The 25,841-nt window shown below is 39.0% G+C and overlaps 1 protein-coding gene across 16 annotated transcripts in view; it reads left to right on the forward strand.

The window, feature by feature from the left end:
* BNC2 (basonuclin zinc finger protein 2) overlaps positions 1–25,841 on the forward strand; it is a 423,886-nt gene that overhangs the window by 137,964 nt on the left and 260,081 nt on the right. The window contains exon 1 of one of the 16 annotated variants that reach the window (XM_067041452.1): positions 15,699–16,148. The exons of 14 other annotated variants lie outside the window; for them this stretch is intronic. In XM_067041452.1, coding sequence (XP_066897553.1) covers positions 16,146–16,148 — 3 coding nt within the window. In that variant the 5' untranslated portion in view covers positions 15,699–16,145. Of the gene's footprint in view, positions 1–15,698; positions 16,149–25,841 lie in introns of those variants that run through there. One more of the 16 variants, XM_059071133.2, reaches the window with a different exon arrangement.

The following is a 25,841-nucleotide window of genomic DNA, read 5'->3' on the forward strand; positions in this document are numbered from 1 at the left end:
AAACTTTCTGAACAACTCAAGCTCCAGGAAGTTTTAATATGTACAGATGACGTCCGGAAAATGATGCCTGGGGCGGTGACATCTGAGGTACCCCCCCATCTCCTCACTGAGCATGACCTGTACTGCCTTCTCCCTCCCCAGTTTTAAAAGAAATTCAGAGACTAGGAAAAATAAAAGTATTGATTCTTTTTTAATTTGTACATTCCCTGTAGGAAGCCTAGCAAATTTCATAGTGTACATTCAAACCCTAAGGTGAAAAATTTATGACTAGAGTTCATTTGGGTGAGGGCGGTGTGCGGTGTTGTTCTGTTCAAACGCTCTGGGAAGCATTTCATGCCACAGAGTCAGAGATCAGGAGAGGAGAGGGAGAGCTGTATCATTTCTTCATCCACAGAGCCTTTCTTAATGGAAATGCTTGTGGAGAAACAATGCATTATTCAAACTGGCTAACGTAGAAATCAAATTCTCAGCTTATTAATCATCATTCCAATTAAAAAATGAATTGATCCTTTAACAACAAAATAATATCCTTTTGTTTTTCTTTAATTAAGCTCATCAGTTTTTCATTTCTGTTAAGAAAATGAAAATAATCTTGAACAGTAGGACGTTACTCATTGTAGCACGGATTCTCTTGAGCATATCTGACGTCTTATTTACTCAGTATTTTTAGACTGCAGTGTTAGTTTGCTACTATCTTTAGGGTTTGTGTGTTGTTGAGAGGGGGATGCTTTAAGTCTGTTGGGTTGGTGGCCATTTACTTAATGACCTAAATAGCTAAATACATGGTTAGGCTGTTCTTTCTTCCTATTTCCGTTCTCATAGACCTAATTTCTTACTTTATTTTCCTTTACCCTCTTTTTTTCTTTTTCTGGATTTCTCCTTACTTTCACTGGGTCTATTTGCCCTAATATAAAGGAATTAAAAGGCAGTACCTCGCTCTCACAGAGGGATAGGAAAGAGGTGCCACCCTCAGATGTGGTCCTCATTGTGGAGGTGCTGACAGAAGGACTGTCCGAGTTCTGCGCTGTAAGGGTTCTCTAAGGCTGGGTGTGATAAAAACGTGTTACCAAGGGCCCGGGCTTATCATTCAAAGGCGCTGAAAGGCAGTTCAGTTGGATCCTTCACCGTGTAAGAAGGTACTTAGCTGAATAGAGATTTTGCTTTTCTCTTTCTCTCCTTTTTCTTTTAAAGTAATTCTTGGCTTTATCATTTTGTGCAGTTAGACTTACATCTGCGCAAGAGAGCATTTTGTTAGAAGGAAAACGTGTAAAGTTTTCCATCAATAGGTTGAAGGTATGACTCTTTGAGACAAACTGAAGTTACTAAGAGTTAACTGGAACATTTAAAAAAAGGAATCGAAGTCGTGGCAGGGCTGATATTCATAGGTGACATTATAAATTGAAATTGAAAGCATGCAGTATACATAACACAATGAGGAGGATTCACTACTGTTTTGTATTTAATAAATTTTAACTCATTGTCCTACACAGCTGAGAGACTGTTAAAATGGACAAGATTAGAAAATATTATTCTACCTGGGAAAGACACAGCTTCCAGTCCTGGACCTGCTGTGCTTTTGTGTGACTGTCATGAATTTTTCAACTTTATTAAGGTGTCTTTTAGTGGCTATTTGTTTTCTAGACAGTTCTTCAGGACTCATACTTGATGATCAGAGTACCTGAACTGGGAGTTTAAAAAGAAAAATTTCAGGATAATGAATATTTTACATGCCGAAAATAATTACTTTCAGCTGGCTTAACATAATAACACAGCTAATATTAAAATGAGAACGTCCATCGCTAGGGTTTTAAAAATGTTTATTTTTTTTCTTCCATTCAGATTTAAGCAAGAAAGATTTCATTGACTTAAATCATTAGGATGGCTATTTGGGGCACCTAATCAGGCATAGGTAAAGAAAGCTGCCCACTCCTGTGCCCTCTGCCAGTGCTGGAGGGCAGTGGACATGACTGGGAGGCCACTTGCAAGAAATGGGACAGTAATTATACACTGAGCATATTCATGAAGTTGCCTCCTTGTTGACCTCATTCAGAACATAAGAGTCAGGTAGGTTATTTGTGGCTCTATCTAATATTGCTTTTCTTTTATTCTTTTTTTTTTTTTTAAGTATAAATATTAGAGTACCAGAAAGAACCAAAGCCAGAGCCCTGCTCTAGACTTTGTGGGAAGACTTACTGTCTTACTGTGGAAAAAATTTAAAACCCCACAATGTCACATGGTAGTGCATTTGTATGTGGTGCACAGACAGGCAGGAAGTGTACACCTGTCCTTTGGTTGGTTGTAGGAATTAAGTGATTCATTTCTAGGTTTGTTGAGGTTTTGGCAGTGGCTGCCTCAAATGCAATGAGTGTATGGAAAGCTCACCCTAAAAAGGAATTCCCCATGTTAGGAATGTCATTTTAATGATTCCTTACTTTGTAGCCTTTTTGTTCCTTGAGGGTCACTTTTTGGGGAAGCTCAGTGTCATTCATTGGGAAATAGTTTGATTGATTCTTACTCTGTGAATTGCCATTTTCAACCGGTGAAAAACTGCAGTTATCCTCAAATGAGTTAGAACTAAACTGAGATGGAGATACCAAGATTAGACTCTGACTCCAACTTCAAACATCTCATCATTTCCCTTCCCAACCACTTCTTTTTTGTTTTCTTGGACATCTTTGGAAAGTAACCAGGGACTGAATAAATCTTAAAATATCTTACCAATCCTATTGTCTGTTAAATGGAGTTCCTTGTGAAAAAGAATTTTTCCATTTTGACTCTTTTTTTGACGTTTATTATAAATGAAGTAGGAAGGGATCGAGAGAGAAGTCCAACATCTGGGAGAGCTTGTTTCAGTAGCCAGCATGGGAGCCCGAACCCTGGCTTCATATAGGTGAGATGTGTTATGGGAATAAAGGCCTTGTGCATTTACTGAACCCCGCCTGCCTGTCAGCTTGGTTTTTCTTGCGCCATTGTTGTTCACATAAGAAAAAAAGAGTGTTCACAGCCTGTGGTGAGATTAGAGTAATGAAAATGAAGTGTTAATCTGCCGATAGCAAGCACATCTCATATACTGCTTCCAGGGCCACATTCATGCTTGTATAATATATTCCAGGTTTTCTCATGACCAGAGAAGCTTGGATGCTCATTATATTAAAAACATCCTTTTGGTTAAAAGTGAGAAGTGCTAATTTTTACTTGTGCAAATAACTATTTTTAATAACTTCTTTGTAAACCAACTGCTGCCTGCCTTCTGAGTATGCTGATGACCCACTGTTCTTTGTGTGCCGGTATACCTGTACTTTTGGTCTCTCTCTCTCTTTTTTTAAAACAAATGTAGAATGTTGAAATCAGCCTCAGTGTAAGACTAGTTTGAGATACCCTTTCCTAGAAATCAGTGATTCATAGAAAGAAGTGAATGTAATACCTTCATCCCCACAGAATATAGATTAAATAATATTAAACATTCATTATCTCATGCTTTATTTTTTATTTTAACACAATAAAGTGCAAACAAAAATAAACAAATCAGGAGTCTTCTAGAACTGTTTTATGTATTTGCAGTCAGCTGCCATATGAACCTGAGGAGAAAATTTTAAAACTTTGGTCAACATGGATGGGAATTAACTGTTTTTCCATAAAATTCCCCTTTCTAAAATGTTATAGTAGATAAATCAACATGAATGTGGTGAATTATATCAATACTTTTCCTAGAACTCTTGTTTTAATTTTTTACCATTTTACTCATTAGTCATTTGAGAAATTTAAAAATTTTTCTAAAGTGATACTCTTAAAGAAGAAAGAGAATATGTTTAGTCTTAGATTATACCAAGATGTTTTAAATAAAATAATGTGAACCATTACATGCATGCGATCCCATGGGGTCATCTCTTTAAGAAGCACCTTAAGAGGTGGTTTCAAAAGAAATGTAAAAGGGGTGGGGAGAGGTAAATTAATAATTGAGTTCCAGGTGTATGCTTCTAATTGCTCAAATTTCAAGCATAATGGATATTAAGGAAAAATGCTTCCCCAAAGGAGTATATCACGTTGTTGTTCAGCTATCAGGCCTAAGACTATTTATGGAGCTCATACTTAGGGCATTTTCTCTTTTCCTAGTCAACTGGGTGTTAAGGAATGCAGTATGATCATTATGATTTTGTGAACTGTTTACTTAAAGTTGTTCAAGTTGTTAAGAATCAAGAGATTTGGGGGATTAAAGTTTGATTGTGAAGTATATTTGGCATGTGTTCAAGGGTTACTTTCTTAAGGTCAAACTGGAAGAAAAATGCCTCTCTGTTAGGAAGGAAACACCTAATTGAAAAATAATCTTGCAAGAATGCAGACCAATGATGAAACATAATTTGCAAACACTCTCCTAAAGTTGATTTACATTTTTTCTTTTTAATAAGTTGGAATATGGCTGGTCATAGCATGTTTAGTGCATTCTGAACCATACAGTACAGCAGAGATAGCCTGTTGATATCCTTTGGTGAAGTTGGAAAAGATACTTTCCTCTGCTAAATAGGGTATTTCTAATTTGTTTGTAAACTCTGTTAATAGATAGAAGAACTATATTGTTGTGGTTAATTGGAAATAGTGAAATAGAAAAGACTTTCTCCTTGCACTTGCTTCCAGTTAAGAAAAAAAGCAAATAAAAGTGCATGGTGACTTTGTCATAGACATCTGCTTTTAGGTAATAATCATTTTTAAAGAAATATGCCATGACTTTTGGGGTCATTTGAACCTGCAATAATGTCTATTTAATATAAATATAAATGTCAGATTGTGGCATACATGTGGAGCCAGTAAAGATGGGTATTTGCTATGATAATATTCATGCATTCTAAATGTTGACTTTTAAAATTTACCTTGAAGATGTATTCTATTTTCATATTAGGGTCAGTTTTCACTTAAGTATATGATCGTTCAAGAAAGGAAGTGCAGAAGTGTTAACATGTGAAGGAACAAAATGGATGTAGATCTCAGTAATAGTTTGACCTGAGCACGTTTTCTGGGCTGCAGAGAAGAATGTGGTTGCTTGAAAACTAGTGTAAATGTTTTGTTGAACCACTGTGTAAGACAAGATCATCAGTTTTGGAATTGCTTTACAAATTTTTTTAATTATGAAAAGGAGTTTGCTTTGCACTTGATGTTTGATTGAACAACTATATTTTGAGGTAAAATCTACCCACTGTTTTACATTGTGTAAGCCCATGAAATAAGAAAGAGAAGACACCCTTCTCTTTTTCTTCCACAAACTCTGTAAACCCTCTTTGGAGTAGTATGGCATTTTAAAGATAAGGAGTTGCCCAAAAGGGCCATGAGGAGGAAGTAAGGTAAACAAAGCAAGAGGAGTGAATCTGATGGGGATTGTGGTGGACCAGAAGGCCTTTGTGTCAACCACAGTGAGGTAGCAGCTCCCCAGCTCTAACCGGTTGTTGCCAGGTGGGAATGCAGGCCCAATGTTGTGAGGTCTTCCTCTTCTCTCTCTCTCTCTTTTTTAATGGGAAGTCAGAAATCCAGATTTTTACGTCAGAATCTGCTGATTTTTAAATCTTGGCAACCTTTTCATATGTTTTTAAAAGTGTGTGGTCCAAACAAAACTCATCTGTAGGCTATATTCAGCCTACTGGCTGCCAGATAGAAACCTCTGTTTTAGGTAATATTTTAAAGGATGAAGATAATAGTTTCATTGAATGTGAGCATTCATCTTGGGAATTCCCCACTGGGATGAGACAGAATTCTTCATTTTTTTTTTTTTCCAGAATTAAAAAAAAAGGTTTAGTAAATATATTTCTGGTGCTGAGAGTTTGGATGTATAGCTTTTCTTCTTATGACCCACATATAAAGAAAAATCAAACATGAGCAAAACAAAAAATGGACAAAGACTTTTATTAAAGGTAGAAAAGTAAGAATTTTAGAATTCTAGGGAAGGAAGGGGAGATTTCTAAATTTGGAAAAGAATCCCATGATTTGTATCAGTCACTGATGTATATATGAAAAGCTGAGTTCAACTATAAAGGGCTTTTCATCTCACGTTTGAGCAGTGGATTTTTGGCCCTGAATCTTTGTGGGAACGCAATAATTTACCAGGCAATTGATTATGATGTCACGGGGAAGAGATGGACCACAAGGCAAAACTTCCCTGTACTAATTTGTACAAGGCCAATATTGTATACGAGCTTCAAGAAAACATCATTTATGTTGTGTAAGATGAGGTTTTCAGTGTCTTTCTAAATTTTTCGAAGGGGCTCTTTAAAAGAAATAATCTATTCATAATTGAAATTCTCTAGGCAAATCATATATCAACATTTTCAACAGAACAGGTAATTAATTGGTTTGAATTTCAAATTGAAGGTCATCCTGTTATTGATTTTCGTGGGAACAGGAAACAAGAACATCTTGTTAAAATGATCTGTAAACAGCGCCTCTGTGTGCCTAGGTTCTGTCTAGGGTCTTGTTGAACAGCATTGCTGGACAGTGTCAGACACCAATCAGAAGGGAGTCATCACTGATGTCAACATTAACAAGCTGTTGGTTTGCTTCCAAAACAGCAGAGAAGAGCTGAGCTGGAGGAAAGACCAGAGAGTAACAGTTTGTTTTATATAGCAAGTCAGGTATTTCAACTCAAGTGACTGGTGCAGCTTGTTACAAAGCATCTGTATGTGTGTCAGAATGACGTTGGTGTGCCATGTACAAGAAGTTCATCATCAACACAGCTGGGACTTAGCACTTTCAGAAGCCTTTCAACTGGGAATTAGATAAAATATCTTTAATACGGGGGGAGGGAAGCACTGCAGTTAAGAGGGTGGTGAAGAATGGAGGATAACTTTTAGATGCTCTTCATTTTTATAAAATAACATTTGTGCTTTGTATGTGAGAAATAGTTTTATTGTTCCATGTGCCAGTCTATTTTAAAGCAGTCATTTCTCTCTCCACTGTGTTTATACTTCTCCTGAATGGTGTAATGTGAGGGTAACATGTACTTGGTGGGTGGCAAACATGATGCCTTTCTAAACTGGAATAAGTATTTTAATTTGAGCTGTGCTAAACATGTTGGAAACTTAATGCAGCTTCTTCTTAGGGTTCAAAGTAAAATTCTTAATAAAAAAGGGAGGGGGAGAGCCTTCCATTTTAAATGCCCTGGAGCCATTAATGCAGTTATTTCCAGGTCGACTTCTTTTTGTGTAGGCATGACAGTAGCACCAACCATCTGCATTAAGCCTTAACATTCCACAGAGCCATTTTAAGTTTATTATGAGCTTCAAAGCCTGCTCATCCCTAAGAGAATATCAAGTTTAAGCATGTCACGTTGCCATAGTCACAGTTAACCTTCTTAAATCAAGAAGTGCCTTTCTTGAGTCAAAAAGGTTGACTTTCCTACAGGTGATCCAATCTTCGGGTCCAGTGCAGTCATCTCTGATTGTTGTCCCCTTGAATTGTCAGTCCACCCTGTTAGCAGTGGTTGGAAAGTACCCCAGAAAAGGCAGGACTCTGCACAATTTGTTTAAAGCTCTGAGATGATGTCAACTTTCTTTTTCAGCTTTATCCTTAGAGCTCAAGTCATTGATCCCATTTTACCAATTCCCAGTTGGAATTTCATTACAGTTTTTAGAAATGGAGGGGAGGGTGGGAAAAGATGCTGATGGTGTCCTAATACTTGGGAGTTTCTACACCACAGAAGGCTGGCGCTTTGGGAAAGAATATGGGGGCTTCCCAGCCTGATCTTATGGTGCTCAGCTTCTCTTCGGAGGGAAAGGAATTCCCCATTTCCTGAATGTGAAATGCCTACCCTTTTGGAGGCTCCTGGTCTTAGTTCCTATCTCAGTTAATAAACCACCCCTGTCTGTACCGTGTATCTCAGAGATGGAACTTGACGGACTAGTCAGCATTGCAAAGGTCACCCTAAAGCTGTTGGCAGAATACACTGCCCTTTGTTGCTCAGTGATTATAATGCTACTGTAGCAGTTAACTGGATGTATTCGACTGAGCTGCTTTTCCAGAATACCGAATTATTTACTTCTTTTAGATGCCTAATAGAATGCCCAATCACAAGCTGTCTCAAGTCTATTTGGAAGACTTCTTAACTTGAAATATCAGTGCTTTGGCCACCAGAGGGATAATATATGCAGAGTGGGTGTCCATTGCATTGTTTTGCTTCAGTGAAAATACTTCTAAATTATTCTCATCTTTTAAAGTTTTCATATTATCCAAAATGATAATGTTCCAACAAAGTAGAAGATCAAAGGTGGTCCAAAAATTTTTCTTACGTTACAGCTCGTCTTCTGTCAGCGTCACAGTATTTAAAATCATGCTATGAATTGACTCTTTTTAAAGAAAAACCCCATAAAACTTCATTTCCTTTCATGTTATTTCCCATGAATATAAAATGTTGAAAGAGCTTTTTTTGGGTTTTAGATTATAACTTTAAACAGAGTGCAAAAGTGGGTTTCACCGTATTTTTTTAAATATAAATTTATTTATTTTATTTCTTTATTTTTGGCTGCGTTGGGTCTTTGTTGCTGTGTGTGGACTTTCTCTAGTTGCGGCTAGCGGGGGCTTCTCTTGTTGCGGAGCATGGGCTCTAGGCGCACGGGCTTCAGAAGTTGTGGCTCGTGGGCTCTAGAGTGGGGGTTCAGTAGTTGTGGCACACGGGCTTAGTTGCTCCGCAGCATGTGGGATCTTCCCGAACCAGGGCTTACCCATGTCCCCTGCATTGGCAGGCGGATTCTTAACCACTGCGCCACCAGGGAAGCCCCTCACCATATTTTTGTGTATTCAAATTTACTTCACAGTTTTCTTACTGAAATATTACTTGAATTATATTCACAATTATGAGGAATAACTAATAAATGATCAAGCTGTTTGAGGCAGGGGAACTGTACTTGAGAGAGTTTTGTATTTTGCATGCTTACGTTGATTTTGTGGCACCGGTACGATCTTGATATACCTTCTAGTGCACAGGTAGTATCTTTGCTTTAGCTCTCATTTAAAAAAGATGAGTAAAGACCCCAAGTGCTAAAGTGTGAGCAACTAATTATTTTCACTTGATGCATATCCTTTGGACTGACTACTTTCCCAGATGTGTGATCTGCCACATATTCTTACTTCCTCTAGTTCTTTTTGGTCCTAATCGGATTGGTTTAGCAATTTAGGCATTTAAAATTACTTCCTCTTTGCTTTCAAAATGAGTAAGTGAAGACTCAGAGATATCCCTTCAGTTTACTTTTTAGTATCTTTGAACAGAGCAAATTCTGACCTACCTTCCTTTCAGTTGTTTCTTTTTTGTTTGTTTATAATTTATTTATTTATGGTTGCGTGGCGTTTTCGTTGCTGCGCGCGGGCTTTCTCTAGTTGTGGCACGTGGGGGCTACTCTTCGTTGTGGTGTGCCGGCTTCTCATTGCAGCGGCTTCTCGTTGCGGAGCACGGGCTCTAGGCACGCGGGCTTCAGTAGTTGTGGCACATGGCTTGTGGGCTCTAGAGCGCAGGCTCAGTAGTTGTGGCGCACGGGCTTAGTTGTTCTGCGGCATGTGGGATCTTCCTGGACCAGGGCTCGAACCCATATCCCCTGCATTGGCAGGTGGATTCTTAACCACTCTGCCAACAGGGAAGTCCTCAGTTGTTTCTTATTGAGCTAGATAAGCACATATTAAGCAGACTATGTTCCCTCTCTCTCCAAAATAACAGAACGAAATCAGTGTTCAAATAGCTTTTGTTGCAAACATTCAACAATCAAAGGGAACTAAACAAAATGATTTAAAATACAGTGATTAGCATTAAGTTCAGATTCTGAACAGTATCTGAAAGCAAAGTATAGTGACAGAGTTTTGTGTTGTAGGCTCTTAAGACCTAAACGTTTGTTGAAAAGATCTTTTTCTTTAATCCAGGGGTATGTTTATCTTAGAATAATAATCATTTCATGCTGTTCATTTTTATTCCTAGTTGACCCATTCTCCAGACCTTTAAGAAAAAACTTTTTAAGTCGATGTAAATTCCATTTTAATTAGACCAGTGCAATCTAGTACTACAACTAGCCAGGAATGGAAGAAACATGCTGGAAGTTAATACAACCGAAATCAACCATAGCCAGATAATTCCCCTGATCTTTGTTCCCCACCTCCACAATTAAATGACCCTGTTGTTCTGGAGTTTCAACAAGACATTTAAGGTTCATTTAAAAAAAATGATCATCCTTTACAGGATTGTTTGCTCTTGCATTTCTCTTTCTTTCTTTCCCTTGCCACACAGCTGTCACTGGTATAGGAGAAAGATTGGGGGGAGGGGAAGAGGAGGAAGCCCTGTTCAAATCGTGTCACGTAGCACTAATTCATCTGCTCTCATTAGAGGGAGCGAGGGACAGCAGTGATGGCCAAGAGCTGCACTCCGCACATGACACGCGAACAGTTTGGGGAATAGAAAATTGCTTTCTCAGGAAGCCCAGCCAATTAAGGACTTGACCATATTGAATGTCAAGTGTTAATTTAGGTTTTTCTTCATTTTCCCAGTAGTAATGCGGGTCCTGTGATGAGCAAATACATGTCAAGTAAAAGTTGATTGCATGAAGGACCCGGGTATTATATGTCACTGACAAGTCACAAATGTACTGAAGTCTTTTAACCCCTTAGGTGAGTGTGGTGGGTGAGGGGGAGAGGAGAATGGGTTTAATGTTACCATAATGATAAGAATAGATAGTTTACGTGGGGGTGGCATGGGTGGGACAGACAGTAATGGTAATTCATGCAAAAACCGGGGATAGGACAAATCCTACTCTCAGGGCATAGAGGCCCTTGAAATGCATACCATATGATTCTCTGCTATTGCATAGAATTCAGAATATATAGTCTGTCTCCTAAGATTATATGAAAAGGGAAAGTAATTACTCTACGGTCTTTACCTAGGAAATTCCTTATTAATTTTCTCCTTTGGAAGAAATAAAACATTCATTAAGTAATCACACTATTTTGGACATTTTAATCCTTTGGCTCAGTGCAGCTGTAAAATTTCTGGCTATTTATAATTTCAGCTTCTAATCAAATATTCATTTTTAAAAGTAGCTGTGTAACAGAAAAGATGCAAAACCTGAGATGGAAAGAACGTTTATTTTCTGTCACGAGTTCTCTGGAAGGTGGTGTTTAGCCAATAGAAACAAGTAGGTCTGTCATTGTCTTTCATTTCTTTTAGTGCCCAGTTGTAGAAGGGAGGAGATTCAAGCTTCAGTGAGTGAGGTAACTTTGCGTTTTTGAAACTAAATGTTGCACGTTGCCCATCATGTATAGCATCTCATTTCCATTCATCAGCATTCATTTACATATGAATGTCCTGAAAATAAGAGAATGTTTCTGTTGCAATTGTAGGAGTAGCAAATAAAAATATCCCCACAGTTTAAGACACTGCTGTGTGTAGTTTAAACAATCTTAAAGTGAAACTCAGAGCAGTTAAAATCTGGTCATTTTTTTTCTTTATATGTAATAATCACTTTCCCCCTTCATATCTTTGAAGCTGTCACCTTCATTAAAACACTTTCTTGAAACTCTCTTCTATTTATTCTACAGTTTTAACACACTTGCCTTTGTGTCTTGACAGTGCTTGCACTCTGAAAACTTATAATTTTGGCAGCAAAAAATACTAAGAGTCTTTCTATCCCTCAGGTTAGGAGCTGTGCTATCATTATATTAAAAGTTGGCTAAAGTTACATAAAGGAACAATTAGGAAACGATTACGAGAATCTGATGTTTAATAAAATAGGTTTTTCTTAAGAAACAAACCTAAGGCTCCTGAATGCTGGGATGTAATATATCAGTTCTTTAACATCTCCCCTCCCCTTCTCGAAACTAACCAAATAAAATAAACTTAGCCCTCCCTTCCCTTCCTATGTTGATAAGCTCTGTCTATGGGGCTCCAGTGGCACTGCGAGAGTACTGTCTCATTAGAGCCCAATTGTCAGCGGCTTCTCTTCCGCTGGGTGTGCCGAGAGACTTAAGTTTCCGTAAAGTAAATTCTGATGATGGCAGCTCGGGGTTGCTGATTCAAGTTATTCCTTTTCTTCTGTGTCACTTTTGACGGATGGTACCTAATGCAATCAACCACAGGCCAAGAAAGCCTTTCCTTGGGTTGTGTTAGTAACTGGACCAGGAGATCCCCTCCTCCCTCGATGTCGCCTTCAAATGCTCACTCCTTCCTGCCACCCCCACTGACACCTCAGCCCAAATCGGAAAGTGAAAAGAACCGCAGGGCTGCCCAGGACAGGCTCTTCTGAAACTTCATTTCCCAGTGGTGCAGCCAGAGCTGCCTCCCTTGGCGTGCCTTTTTGATAAATTTAAGAAGTCAAATCGCTGACACAGATAGATAATCCAAGTGTAGAGGGTGAAGAGTTATAAATTAACACATTATTCCCTCTTAATGTGAAATACTTGAGAATGCATTTTCTCAGTCCCCTGACATCTACCCAGTGAGGGCTCGCATTGTACTTTTCAAGTGGCATTGATCTGTTAAAGCGCTGAATTAGCATCTCCAGCCAGCTGCTTGATCCACTGTTGTGTCGTGGGGCTCTGGTACCTCCTCTCTCCCCAGCCATCCGTTTTTTCCCTGCAGTTTCCCCTTTCTTCTCTCTCCATTTTGCTCCTCCCCATCTCATTCTCTGTCTCTCTCATCCTTTTCTTTCCTGTTGCTTGTGTTTCTTTCAGTCTGGTTTCATCCTACCGCCTCTGTTTCCTTTTTCTTCCTTCCCTCTTCTATCCACACACTTCCTTTCCTGTCTCATCTTGTTGCCTCTGAGGGTTGCCCTCACTCAGGGTTCGAGTCTAACTGCGTGTGTGTGTGTGTGTGTGTGTGTGTGTGTGTGTGTGTGTGTGTGGTGGGGACGGGTCGGTGGCGGGACGACTAGGGTGGTTGATTTAGTGAACCGAGTAGCTCCAAGTACTCTTGTTGAGAAGAATAGATTAACACGTGCTTGTTTGTGCTCATCTTAATAGGAGTTGGTGAGAAACGTCTCACCTATTTTGCTTTCTAGAAGCTAAAAGGTAACTTAAAAAACTTTAAAATTTGTATTTCTAAGTGCCATTTAACACAGTAATGTTTTCTTTTGGTTAAAGGAAAATGAAAGTCACTCATGGTTATCACAGATTTGATCATACACATGTACCCTCTAAAATGTTTATATTTCTGCAGAACTTTTGGATTTGTACAACCTTATAAAATTCAGTGAACTTATTGATATAACTTTCTTTTCTAGAAAGGTTGTTTTTTTTTTTTTTTTTTTGTGGTACGTGGGCCTCTCACTGCTGTGGCCTCTCCCGTTGCGGAGCCCAGGCTCCGGACACGCAGGCTCACGGGCCCAGCCGCTCCGCGGCATGTGGGATCTTCCCAAACCAGGGCATGAACCCGTGTCCCCTGCTTCGGCAGGTGGACTCTCAACCACTGCTCCACCAGGGAAGCCCTCTAGCAGGTTTTGGATGATTCTGATTCTTCTTATTTGTATTGGTACAATTTCCTATAAAAATATGACTTTCTCATGATGCATCACTGTACCATAGCAGTATTAAGATTATAAAATGGGTTGACAATTTTTTATTTAGAAATAAGGGATGGGTATTGCTTATTTTTAGCAATGTGTCTCCAAGTTCCAGAAGTCTTCAGAGGAACCACATCACAGTTGAGAGGTTTAACATGCTGCATGTGCGTTATCACAGACCTTTCCTCTTCGTTCTCTGGATATTGGGCCAAGATACTTTGAGATCACTGTGTTGATTAATTTGATATGAGCAAAAAAATGTATCTGTCTGAACTTAAATAGAAATTATCCTCTGTAATTTTAATCTCATTGCTTTAAGTGGTGCTGTCTGCAGTTTTACTACATTTCCCTCTAGTAACATAAAAATTGGAATTGAATATACATTGGTAATAAGTCAGATGACTTGAAAAAATCAGATGTCTCTATTGTTTCATATAGATTAAAATGACAATTTGATTTCATCATTTACATTTTGAAATGGAAATATTTCACATAGGATTTGATAATCTTTGCTTCACTGTTGGCTTGATTTCCCACCCCCCGTTCCCCAAGTCAGGTATAATTCCTTTTTTTTTTTTTTTTTTTTTAATTAATTGCTGTCCTCCTAGCTAGAAGAATTAACATGGTTTGGGATTAGAATGACTCTTCAAGGCATGATAATTTCTGTTTAAAGGAAAGGAAAAAGAAGTCTTTTAACTGGGGCTTAAGACTAATTCCAGCTACTAAGGAGACAAAATTTATGCTAAAGGAGACAATTTGGCTTTATTTTCTATGTGCATGTTAACCTGATAGCGATCATCATTTTGGGTGTTCTCTTAGATGAAGTAAGATGTTCTTCAATTGTTGCAGGAAGGGGATGTGGCCTCATTCTAGGAGATTAAAGCTGGAACACCTTCTGCCTTTTGCAGGGATAATCAGCTCACCTGGCTGTAGTTCAGGGTCAGGGCCAGAAGGAGGGACTTGCCGCTTCTTAGAATGGCCTGTGACTAGAGTAGAGAGAGGATGAATTAGAAGACAAAATAGTAGGGCAAAGTTGAAAGTGAAAGTGCCCCGTATGAAAATAGTTAATGATGAGAAAAGGAAAAAAAAAAAAAAAATCAGAAAAGTAGAAAAATCTGGAAGGCATACGTTAGTAGTGAGAGAGAAGTTGAGGATAAAGGAAGAAGGACGTTGGAGGGGCAAAATTATGGTATCTTGTAACTTCCAAAATTAATAAAAATCAATACTTTTGTGATTGGCTATAAAGGGCCAAATTGGCATCACAGCAGAGTTAAAAATTCCTTTAAACAGTTAAAAACCTTTAATGTGATTTTCAATTTTTCATTTGTTGTACACATGTTTTTCCTTGTTCCTTAGTTTGTCGCTTCTGTTCCTTGGAAGGCAGACATCTCTGCACGAGTAATAAATCAATACATCTAGGGTTTAAAAAAAAAAAAAAAAAAAACTAATTTATTCCTTGATTGTTGTGTGATATTACTTTAACATGAAATGGTTAATTGTGGATGTTTTAGAGTTCAACACCTTTGAGTTTTCTTCTAAAATTCTCCAGAGAAGTCAGAATAATTTCTGTTTTTGTATTTTGTAAGTCTAAATTAAATGTCACTTAAATGCGGAAGAACTGGCAGCTTTGATAAGTAGTCCCCAAAGCAAACCAGTTTGTCAGTAATCATAACCTAATTATGAATGCAAATGCAAAGTTTGTTTTTTAAAAAGTCTAAGGCAAACAAAGGAAAAAGAGAAACAGACCCCTCTCCAGCACAAGGCAAAACCCTCCCCACCTTCAACATGAGCCTTTCAATAGTAGCACTAATAATAAGAGAGAACCTCTGGCGTTGGCCCAAGTCCTGTCGAGAGGGAGCCGCCAATGGCTAGCGCAGTGTGTGGCTCTGCAGAAGTGCCAGAGTGACACACGCATCACAAGCTGGTCACAATGCAAGGGGTCAGGGGTCACGTTCAAGAGTAGGGTGTTGCTGGGCCCTGCCAAGGAAGCAGAGGTGGCCCCTCTGTGCTCAGTGTGTGGGTCTGTGTACTCCTTTCCCGTTAAAGCTGGCCCGGGAGGGCCAAAAAAGCGGTTCCTTGGCAGGGTTTAATGGCAGGATGATGTAGTCTGTTGTGACTAGTGCATTCCTTTCAGGTTAAACTAGGGAAATGGCATTGTGTTAAAATTCCAAGTCGCATGAATGTTTTATTGCCACAGTGCATTTCGCCCTCTAGGGGAGTGTGTGTGGCGGCCTGTGAGGGCGGGGGGGTGGGGGGGCACTTAGAGACTCAGGAACTATCAGAAGAACACTTCCCTTGGAAAATTTTACCCACCAGCGTGAAGCTGATTTGCTGTGATGGTCACTTAGAAGGGTTTCGCTTTTTCCTAAACTGTGGCTGTTTTAAGTCTGGCCATCCGGACAATTACCAGCTGAAGAAAATACGGCAGGACACATGCAGAGAGGTTGGGAGATAGAGAGGAGGAATGCGCCAGAAAGGAGCTGAGCTGCCTTCTTGTGTAAACTGCCCGAGAGCAGCGAGGGGCCCCTCCCTGCCTGGTCCCTGTCCCCCCCTCCCTGGGCTGTGCTTTGCTGTCGGCCCGAAGGCCAGGAGTGATCTGTGACCCTTGCACCACTGACGGGGAGGCCACTGCAGCTCATGGTACCGTATGTTACCAGTATTACTCCCTCATTCCTTCTCACTGGCTGCTTTGGGGTGTGTGGATTTTTTTTTTTTTTTTTAAACCTTTTCTCTCATAACGGTTTATATTAGTCAGAGGGATACAATTTTGGAATGCAGAAGGTCCGAGAGTTTGAAACAAAACAGGATTAAGTATGGCACTGTTCTTCCCCCCTCCTTGGTGTTTAGAAGGGCGAAGCAGAACCATTCTAGTTCAGTTGCAGCCAAAGGTTTCCAGTGTGATTTAAAATCAGGAATTCTGGAAATAGGACAGTTTGAAAGATGCAGGTCATCTGGGCTGTGGATATTGTAAAGAGACTTTGTTGTGAAGCCCTGTGAGCATCTTTAGGGTTTGAGGACATTCTCAGGTTTTGCAGTTGTCTCAGATATAGCCATTTTTCAGATTGCCCTGACCCCTGTCCCTCTCCAGGGGCAACTCTAGCCTGCTCCTTCACTGTTCCGCTTGTTTGAGGTACGGTTACTGAGGGTGTGTACGATTTGACTTGGGTTGTAATTTTGCATGTTACATGTAGCAGTCAGGATGGCTTCATGATTTGATCTGACTCGAGTTAATTTATTACAGATTAAAATGTGGATGTATGGAACGGCCTTCTGATTTTGCATTGGGACTTTATAGAATATTCATGCGTCTGACTTCTTCCCTGTGAATAAGGGACGTATGGATTATCTTGGGCTTACCTAAGTAAACATATCATCATAATTTGAATTTAGTTTTGAATTACCTGTTTCTCTTCACTTTCAAACCTTAGTACTTTCTTTGATTTCATGCTCTTGTGATGAGTCATTTTTCTCTTCCTTAATAATGCATATATAATATACATAGAGTTGCGTATGTTTGTGTGCCTGTGTGTACATGCACACTTTGATAACTGCCAAATGAACGCAAGGAAAAACTTTTTAGAGTTGTTAAGCCAGGATAGTTTTACATTGATAAATTTTTTTTGTTATGTAACAGAAATTTAAGTCAAGAATATACCACAAAAAAGTAAACTATGAGTGGGGCTATGTGCCATGTTTATAGAGTTTTTGGTTCATGATTTATGTATTTCTGTAAAACGATGGTTTTGTCAAGATAGACCTCGAGTTTAATCTGATTAGTGCTGTCCATAGATGGTTTATTATCTATAAACAGATAGATTCACATTGTTTATGAGAGGTCTTAAACCAACAAGCAGTCAACGCTATAGCAAAATCAAGATTTATGTGTGGACTTGGCACTTCAAATTTTTGATGGATTCATTAGAATTTCCGTTACATTCTAGAGAATACTCACTTTCAGAATTCTTTTTACTCTGTTGAATGTAATAAAGTGGTGATGGAAGTTTTCTTTTGATGATTCTTGTTTTTAGTTCCAAATTTTAAAGTGCACTTTTCAGAGGAATATGAAACTTACTTTGCGCTGGATTTTTATTCCCTTACAGCCAATTTCAAAGTTAATTCTTTTTCCTTAATAGTAGAAAAACTCGTCAGCAGTGCCAAGTTGAGAAAAAAAGTCTATCGTGTATGCTTAGATTATCTAAAATAAAAATTGTTATCCTGATTATGGAAGCAGTTTTTGATTATAAAAAGGATGTTGTGGTTGTATTCAAAACCTTTCCAATTTATTAAAATTTTCCCTTTATAATCCAAGAGGGAAAGAGTGGAAATACTCCAGTATCATGTCTCCTTAATATGAAAATTAAAGTTGACTTACGATTTTTTCCCTAAAAAATCAAGCTTTCTTTAAAATATTAATAATTATTCTTTCAACATTTTTCTCTTCCCATTGTACTAGCCAGTATTGTTTGGCATTGCAGAACTCTGGTGGGAGTTGAGGGGTTTGGGGGAGTTAAAAGATTGGTCCTGAGTTGAGATTCTGTTGTTGTCACTTGTTAGTCTTGTGACTTTGGGTGAGTCACTTTATCCCTAACCTTTATTTTCTTCAGTGTTAAAATGGGGAAAAGAACACTTGAGAATTTGTCAGGAAGATGAAATGAGAAAACCCCTGTGAAGCTCAGGTACACAGTAGGTGTTCAGTAAACTGTAGAGCCTATTCTTTTGAGCTTGCCCCATGGCAAGCTTCCCTTGGAAAGCTTCAATTTTTGTAAAAAAGGGGGTAAAGTTTTTAAAAAGTTTTAATTTCTCCAGTTATCTGTAGGAAAGGAGGTATTAGGCATTGGCAGGCAACTTTGTTTCTTTCTTTCTTTTTTTCTTTTTTTCTTTTTTTTTTTTTTTGAGAATCACTTGTATCATCCATTAGTCTTGTGTTTTTGCCACTCTGCAAAATTCTCACTGGGATGGCCTTCCTGGATGTCAGAGCGATGCTATTATTTCTGAGATATCAGTTATGGCTAACGATAGACTGGAAGCCAAGTTGGCAAATTCTGTTGAGTTCTGTTTACCTTTGTATCATCAGTTCTAATCACTTGCTTGAATCAAAGCTTCCTGCTTTATAATACTCATTATCATTAGCACTTGGTAATAGAGCTAGAAGTTCCATTATACAGGCACCCTGGCCTCTATCCCTGGCTTTGTGAATATTCACTTGTATTCATGGAATCAGGGTCACACTAAAGCGAATAGTGTTCACACCTTTTAGTAGAATTAAAATACTAGCAAGCAACTTACATGTGTATTGGGGTAATATTTTATCTTTATTTACAGTCTTGCACAATGCCTTAAGTGTAGTTAACGGCTTGGGAAATATTTGTTGAGCAAAATGTGCTGCTTTTATTGTTTTAAAATCTGGATTATGTTTTTATCAAAAGTAATTGTGTTCTCATGAGTAGTACATTAATATTGTCATAGATGGTCTTTGATTAGCATTGTTATTTTGCCTAACATCTAATTTCTCTTAGCCAACACTAGTTTGAACATACTCCACCTTAGATCTAAAATAAATATTTGGCTTAGCATTTACTTTCACCTGTTGCTAAGAGTAAAAGAATGAGGATTAAAAACTAATCATTTCATAGCTACCTCTTAGCTCACACAGTGTGCTAAGGGTGGTACCCACTTTGTCTTAGCTCTTGCAAAAGCATTCAGGGCAGGTACAATTTATTTTCATTTTACAGATGAAGAAATAAAGGTCTCAAACCTGTATCCAGCAAGTTTGACCCCCAAAGTCTTTGCTTTTTCCTCTCCCACATTCTTCATTCGTCTATAACTTAAGCCGGCTATTAAAAAAAAAAAAAAAAGAATAAAAGTTAGTTGTTGAACCTGCTGTTTTTTGTTTTTCCTTTCAAATTAAATTTTACAAGGAAGCCAACATGCAGAACTGATAAAAATTAGAGCTGCTCTAGATGAAAAGGGTCTAGCCGCAGAGTCCTATCTTTTAGGCTTCTACTAGGGATCCGTGGAATAACTGCTTAGAAAACCATAGTCTAATGCCTCTACACCCCCAAGAAGGAGGCATAGCATAACTCCTTAGTCTGGGAGTTAAAGGGGTTTGTTGATCATCTTGAACTTGGAGGTGCAATTATGGGGAATTCACAGGAAAGCCTAATCTCTACCTAATTTGAGAAGAGGCTGTACCTAAGAAAAAAATAGTGGGGGTAAATACCAATGTAAAAAAAAAAATTTAATTTATTATTGTACAGCACATGTTAATTTTCACGGCACAGATTTTGTTTAATCCAGAGCAGTGAAGTAATTGTACTGTGGTAAGAGTCATAAAAAACCAAGTCACAGCTTTATGTTTAACAGAAGTCTGTGTCCACAAATGTATACAGACTCTACTTCAGTTTGACAATATTAAAAAGTTGTGCTCTATATTAATGCTATAGCATATCTGTAAAAGATGTACACATATCATATGCATACATGAATAAATGTAAGGATGGAGAATATGGGTAGATTTAACTCTGAGAAAATGTTTAAAAATCATACTGTCTTGTGGTTGAGAGTCCGCCTGCCGATGGAGGGGACACGGGTTCATGCCCGGGTCTGGGAAGATCCCACATGCTGTGGAGCGGCTGGGCCCGTGAGCCATGGCCGCTGAGCCTGCTCGTCCGGAGCCTGTGCTCCGCAATGGGAGAGGCCACAACAGTGAGAGGCCCGCCTAGCACAAAAAAAAAAAAAAAAAAAAAATCATACTGTCTTAAATAAATTGCTTATAAAACAAATAATTGACATGGTAATTTTGTAATATTTTTATAAACCAGGAATTTCAAGTTTTTTCATCTGCTACATTTATTTTGGGATTTTGTATAGTACTTCATTAGAAATACAATTTCTATTTATCAGCATGGGTGGAAGAGTATAGGCTTTCAAGCCAGATGTATTTGCTCTTGAATTTACCCCTTCTTTATGTGACTTTGGAAACTCACTTACTTCATTTATAAAATGAGGGTTAGAAATGGTAGCTGTGAAGTCCTGCACAGAGAGAGTGAGCTGTGTTGGCTGCTGTTAGCAATTTCTTCCTCTGTTGTTCCTGTTGTCATTAATTTGCAAGCTTTATGCAGTGTTCAGTTAGCCTCTCTTTATCAGTGGTGGTACTGGGTTCTTAATAATTGATTGTATCCTGTACACACTTAGCCTTTTCAGTTACCAGTTTAAAAAATACTTGTGCCAATCTTGCAGAAGCTTACTTTTGTTGAGGAAAATGAGAGTGGAGAAAAATCTCCCTTTTCTTACCCTTCACTGAGCATCAGTCATTGAGCAGCATAATTCTAAAATCTTATGTGGCTTTTGGGTACTTTATGAACCTTTTTATGGTAATCCAGAAGCAAGACACCGATTGAATTAATACATTTCCATCGAGGGACTGATCTGTTAACCTCTTCCTCCTAACCCATGTATGCTTTTGTAAGGGGACTTTTACAGTCTGGTAAGGAGGTTGCCACATTCTGTGGGGATGCCGCTTTGTAGATGTGCAGACTATTGGTGAATCTAAGAGCCTTTCTGTGTTTAAAACAAAGAACAAGGTAAATTAGAAATGGTAACAGCCAAACCAAAAACCCTGTTCTTTTTATAAAACGCAAATCCTAAACTTAACACGCTGACTTTAACTTTTAAAAGTTTTAAACTGATTTTTTTTTTTTACAGCTCTTATAAAGGGTACATCTTTACGGTGAAGATCTCATTAAGAAAACTACAAAGAGTAAACACTATCTGAAAGGGTGCCACTAAGGAACCATTTAATTAACATCTTTTTAGTCATCTTTTTTCATTTACACATACATACGGGTATATGGATAGATGCTAGTTATATAAAAGGATTATGGGTATGACTTTTTTTTTAACTCAACGATATCATAGGTATCTTTTTTTTTTTTTTTTAAGGGCTTCAAATACTTGGCTTTTTTAAAAAAAATTAATTTATTTTTGGCTGTGCTGGTTCTTCATTTCTGTGCGAGGGCTTTCTCTAGTTGTGGCAAGCGGAGGCCACTCTTCATCGCGGTGCGCGGGCCTCTCACTATCGCGGCCTCTCTTGTTGCGGGGCACAGGTTCCAGACGCGCAGGCTCAGTAGTTGTGGCTCACGGGCCCAGATGCTCCGCAGCATGTGGGATCTTCCCAGACCAGGGCACGAACCCGTGTCCCCTGCGTTAGCAGGCAGATTTCTCAACCACTGCACCACCAGGGAAGCCCATAGATATCTTTACATATCTGTAAGTAAAGGTAGCCATAATAATTTTTAATGGATTCTCAGTATATCATTGTACCATAATTTACTTAACAGGTTCTTGGTTTGTGGATGTTGAGGTTGCTGCCAGTTCTTTTCTTTTACAAAGAGTAGTGCTTCCATATGAACATTCTTGTTTGCACTTGTGTTCTTATTTACTAAAGGTGAATTGTTGAAAGTGATGTTCATGGGGAAAGAAGTATAATTTTGTATAGCTTAAAACAGTGGTTGGCAAACCTTTTCTATAAAGGGCCAGATAGTAAATAGTTTAGGCAGCTGTGTGGTTTCTGTAACAACTATTCAATTCAGTCCTTGTGGCCGCAAGCAGCGGTAGACTATATACATAAAGGAATAGGCACAGCTGTATTTCAATAAAACTTTATCTACAAATGTGGGCAGCAGGCTAGCCTTTGGCTCAGAGGGTTTAGTTGCCTCCTATTCCTGGCTTGAAACAAAGCAGAAACTGATGAGGGCTGGAAATCTACCCACAGTTGTCTGTAAGCTGCTCTCATAGTATCTTAGAAATGTCTTCTTATCTCAGGGAAGTATAATGGGTTGATTACCTTCTTTCCAAGTATATGGCAATCAGTACCTTTTTGAAAAGTTTATTATAGGAGGTTTTCACACCTTCCCCTACTCTGAAGCCTAGTAAATTTTAAACTAAGAGGCTATATATGCCAGTGTATATCTGTTGACAACTTGTGGGGCAGAGAAATACCCCTAAAACTTAGATTTTAGAGGAGATGTTGTGCATTTTCTCACCTGTAGAAGATTGCTTTGATGGGGTAAGGTTCTCGAGGTATCCTGAAGTAAGCCAGAAGGAAAGTTAGCAACAGAAGTATCATTTCAGCAGAAATGTGCCACAGATCAACAAGGTGACATTGAATTAGTTACTGGACCTTTACAGGCTAAATTACACTCAGAAGACTGCTCTGTGCATAAGTAGCAACCTCCTTGCATCTTGAATTTTTATAAAATGTGAATTATTGGCCCCTAACCACCTAAAGGGTATTTCTTGAGGATCAGATGGAATAATGATATAGTTAAAAATCACTCTATTTGTAACATTGGGTCACTGGTGCCACTGTGACTTTTAAGAGATTTATTTATTTATTTTGCATGCATTTGTTGGGTATCTGCTGTATGTAAAGCTGTTTGGTAGGTGCTATGGGGAGAAACAAAGGGAGAAGCAAGTTAGTTCTTGCCCTTAAAGAGGAAATCATGTAGTGTATTTAAACGGTTGTGTAGTGCTGAGGGGCCTAACAGTGGTAGAATGCTGGGAAGGAGATCTCTTCTGCCTGGGGGTATCAGGAAACTCTGTGGAAGGAGTGGCATCTAGAAATACAGAGATGTTCAAAAGTTTAGTGCAGGAGAGGGTATTCCAAAAAAAGAGCAGTATGAGAACTATGTCAAATTGGGAAAGCCCAAAGCAGTAAGCAAGAGACATTAAGTAGTCTAATTAGACTCTGTTAAGCATTTGTCATGAAGGAGGAGGAGAGATGAAGCTGGAAAGGGCAGGGCAGAGCTAGGTTGTAGAGGGCCTGGATGGAACTTTGTTAATTGGTAATTTGTGGGGAACTCTAAACATCGTCTAGGAGAATGTGTTTGACAGTTGGAGGGGTGGTATGTGGCCCTGGTTGACAAGTGTGGAACGATAAAGTTGGGATTATCAATCATGTAAGGGTTGTGGCAAAGGTCTGAGCATGCTCTTGTTAGAAATGATCTAGGAGAGAAATGATCTGGAAGGTGTGTGGGAGGACAGCTGAGGGGATGGGAAGGGGAAAATAGACAGGCTTTCAGGGTTTATTGGGTTTGGGAAATAAGCAGAAGGCTTTTAATCATGATCTATGGTTTTGAGTCTTTGTTAATGGGATTCTGGTGATAATAATGAAAAAAACCCAAAAAACCAAAAAGAACCCAAGTCAGGGTAGAGCTGTAGTAAAGAAAGGATAGCAGTGAACCCATATGCTTTGCTTGTTTAGCTCGAAGTGTTAACTGGATACTTGGACATTTCTAGTGGGCGCTTGAGAGTGCAGGACTAGAACTCACATGAGAGGTAAGGAATAGGGGTTGGGGAGCATTGTTCTCATACAGGTGGCAGATGAAATCAGGGAAGAGCATCACATCTAAAAGGAAAGCATGTAGAGAGAAAATGGTATTTTATAGCATTTCTTGTCATGATAAGTCATTGACATAAATAGCTCTATCTTTATTTGAGATTCCTAATATCAAAAACACACAAAATGGAAAACCATGTGTTTTATCGTGTATAAAGTGTTCTGTTGTCTACTAAGCCTCTTTTAGATTCTAAAGCCACTAGATTTCAGGAGTAAAGTATGTTCAGGTTGAAGAAATACCTTGTAAGATCCCCAAGGACAGTATAAGGAAGTCTCGTTTACTTTATCTTCTCACTACTTCCTGAGACCCTCAGTAACAGAGAGATGCCATTGGTGGGAGAGGTTTAGATTCACTTGTTACCTGTCTGGTACAGAATACTGTGTACAGCTTTTCACCTTCCCTAGATCTCACCCCAGTTGATCTAGGGTTGGGAAGCGGGTGAGGTGGGTAGTGGGAGGGTGGGTCTTCCAAAGAAATCAACCTCATGTGCTTTTGTGCATTTTCTCTTTTTAGTCTGGGGTCCTCAACAAGTTTGGAGGGGCGATTGTGCAATGCACAGTATGACTTATGTTTGAGTTGGGAAAGTTTTTATTGTAGGGAACAGTAGGGGTGAATCTGCCTCATTTCCTTTCTTCTCTTATCATTACCTATGTTCAAGCTTTGCATGCAGAGAGAAGCGTGTTGCTTCATTGATCTTGGGCATACTGCACTGTGCGCTTTGGCAGTGTGGTGATGGCTCCCTGCCAGCTCTCCTGGTTACGGCACCCTGGAATTCCACTGGTCTGTTGGTACCATTTGTGGCCTGCCTTCAGTCTCACTCTTCATAGTAAGTCTAACCCACGTCAAATGGGGCAAGAGGCTAGTCCAGAGGAATCTGCTTCTCTAGACAAAAGCCGTGCATTAAATCTAGTTTAACTGCTCCTTGTATGGCAACTTAAACTTTTTTTTTTTTTTTTTCCCCATAATAGGTTTAATGTAGGTGGTTCAAGAGGTAACATGGGATGTTGAATTTTGGGAGGGTAATATTTGTTCTCTCACCGTCAGGAGTGTGACACATTCTTCTACCATGTTTCATTCCACAAACTCCCTTTTCTGCTTTCTCACGTATACCTTTTTCATTCCTTTTCAGTGGTGTGAAATTTAGGGTGGGAAAAACAACCCCATTGATTTGTCCCATTTTGTGCCTTTGATGAAGTAAGATCAAGTGAAATGCACTTGTTTTCTTCCAAAGTGAACTGCTTTCTAAAAAATGCCACCCCCTCAAAAAAAAAAATTCTTGGTGATCATGGCTTGAAATTTGTCTCTTTCCCCTCATTAGAGATAGTTAAATTCATCCTCATTCTTTTTTTATTTTTTATTCTTTTAAATTTTTTTTATTTTTTAATTTTTTTCGGTACGCGGGCCTCTCACCTTTGTGGTCTCTCCCGCTGGAGAGCACAGGCTCCGGATGCGCAGGCGCAGGGGCCATGGCTCACGGGCCCAGCCGCTCTGCAGCATGTGGGATCCTCCCGGACCAGGGCACGAACCCGTGTCGCCTGCATTGGCAGGCGGACTCTCAACCACTGCGCCACCAGGGAAGCCCCTCATTCTTTTTTTAAAAAAATTAATTAATTAATTAATTAAGCTGTGCAGGTCTTTTTAGTTGCAGCACTCAGGATCTTCGTTTGCAGCTTGCGGGACCTTTTTTTTTTTTTTTTTTTTTTTTTAAGTTGCGGCATGCGGGATCTAGTTCCCTGATCAGGGATCAAAACCAGGCCCCCTTTATTGGGAGCGTGGAATCTTAACTGCTGGACCACCAGGAAAGTCCCAAATTCATCCTCATTCTTGATCTCTGTGAAGAATCAGGGAGACATGTTGAGTGGAGCAAACCCAGTGGCTGAGTTCAAGGTGACATGGGTCCTTTTAAAGTGCTTTTTAGTTTGAATGCTGAAGC

Source organism: Kogia breviceps, chromosome 8 (genome assembly GCF_026419965.1).
Source record: "Kogia breviceps isolate mKogBre1 chromosome 8, mKogBre1 haplotype 1, whole genome shotgun sequence".
Lineage (NCBI taxonomy): Eukaryota > Metazoa > Chordata > Mammalia > Artiodactyla > Physeteridae > Kogia > Kogia breviceps.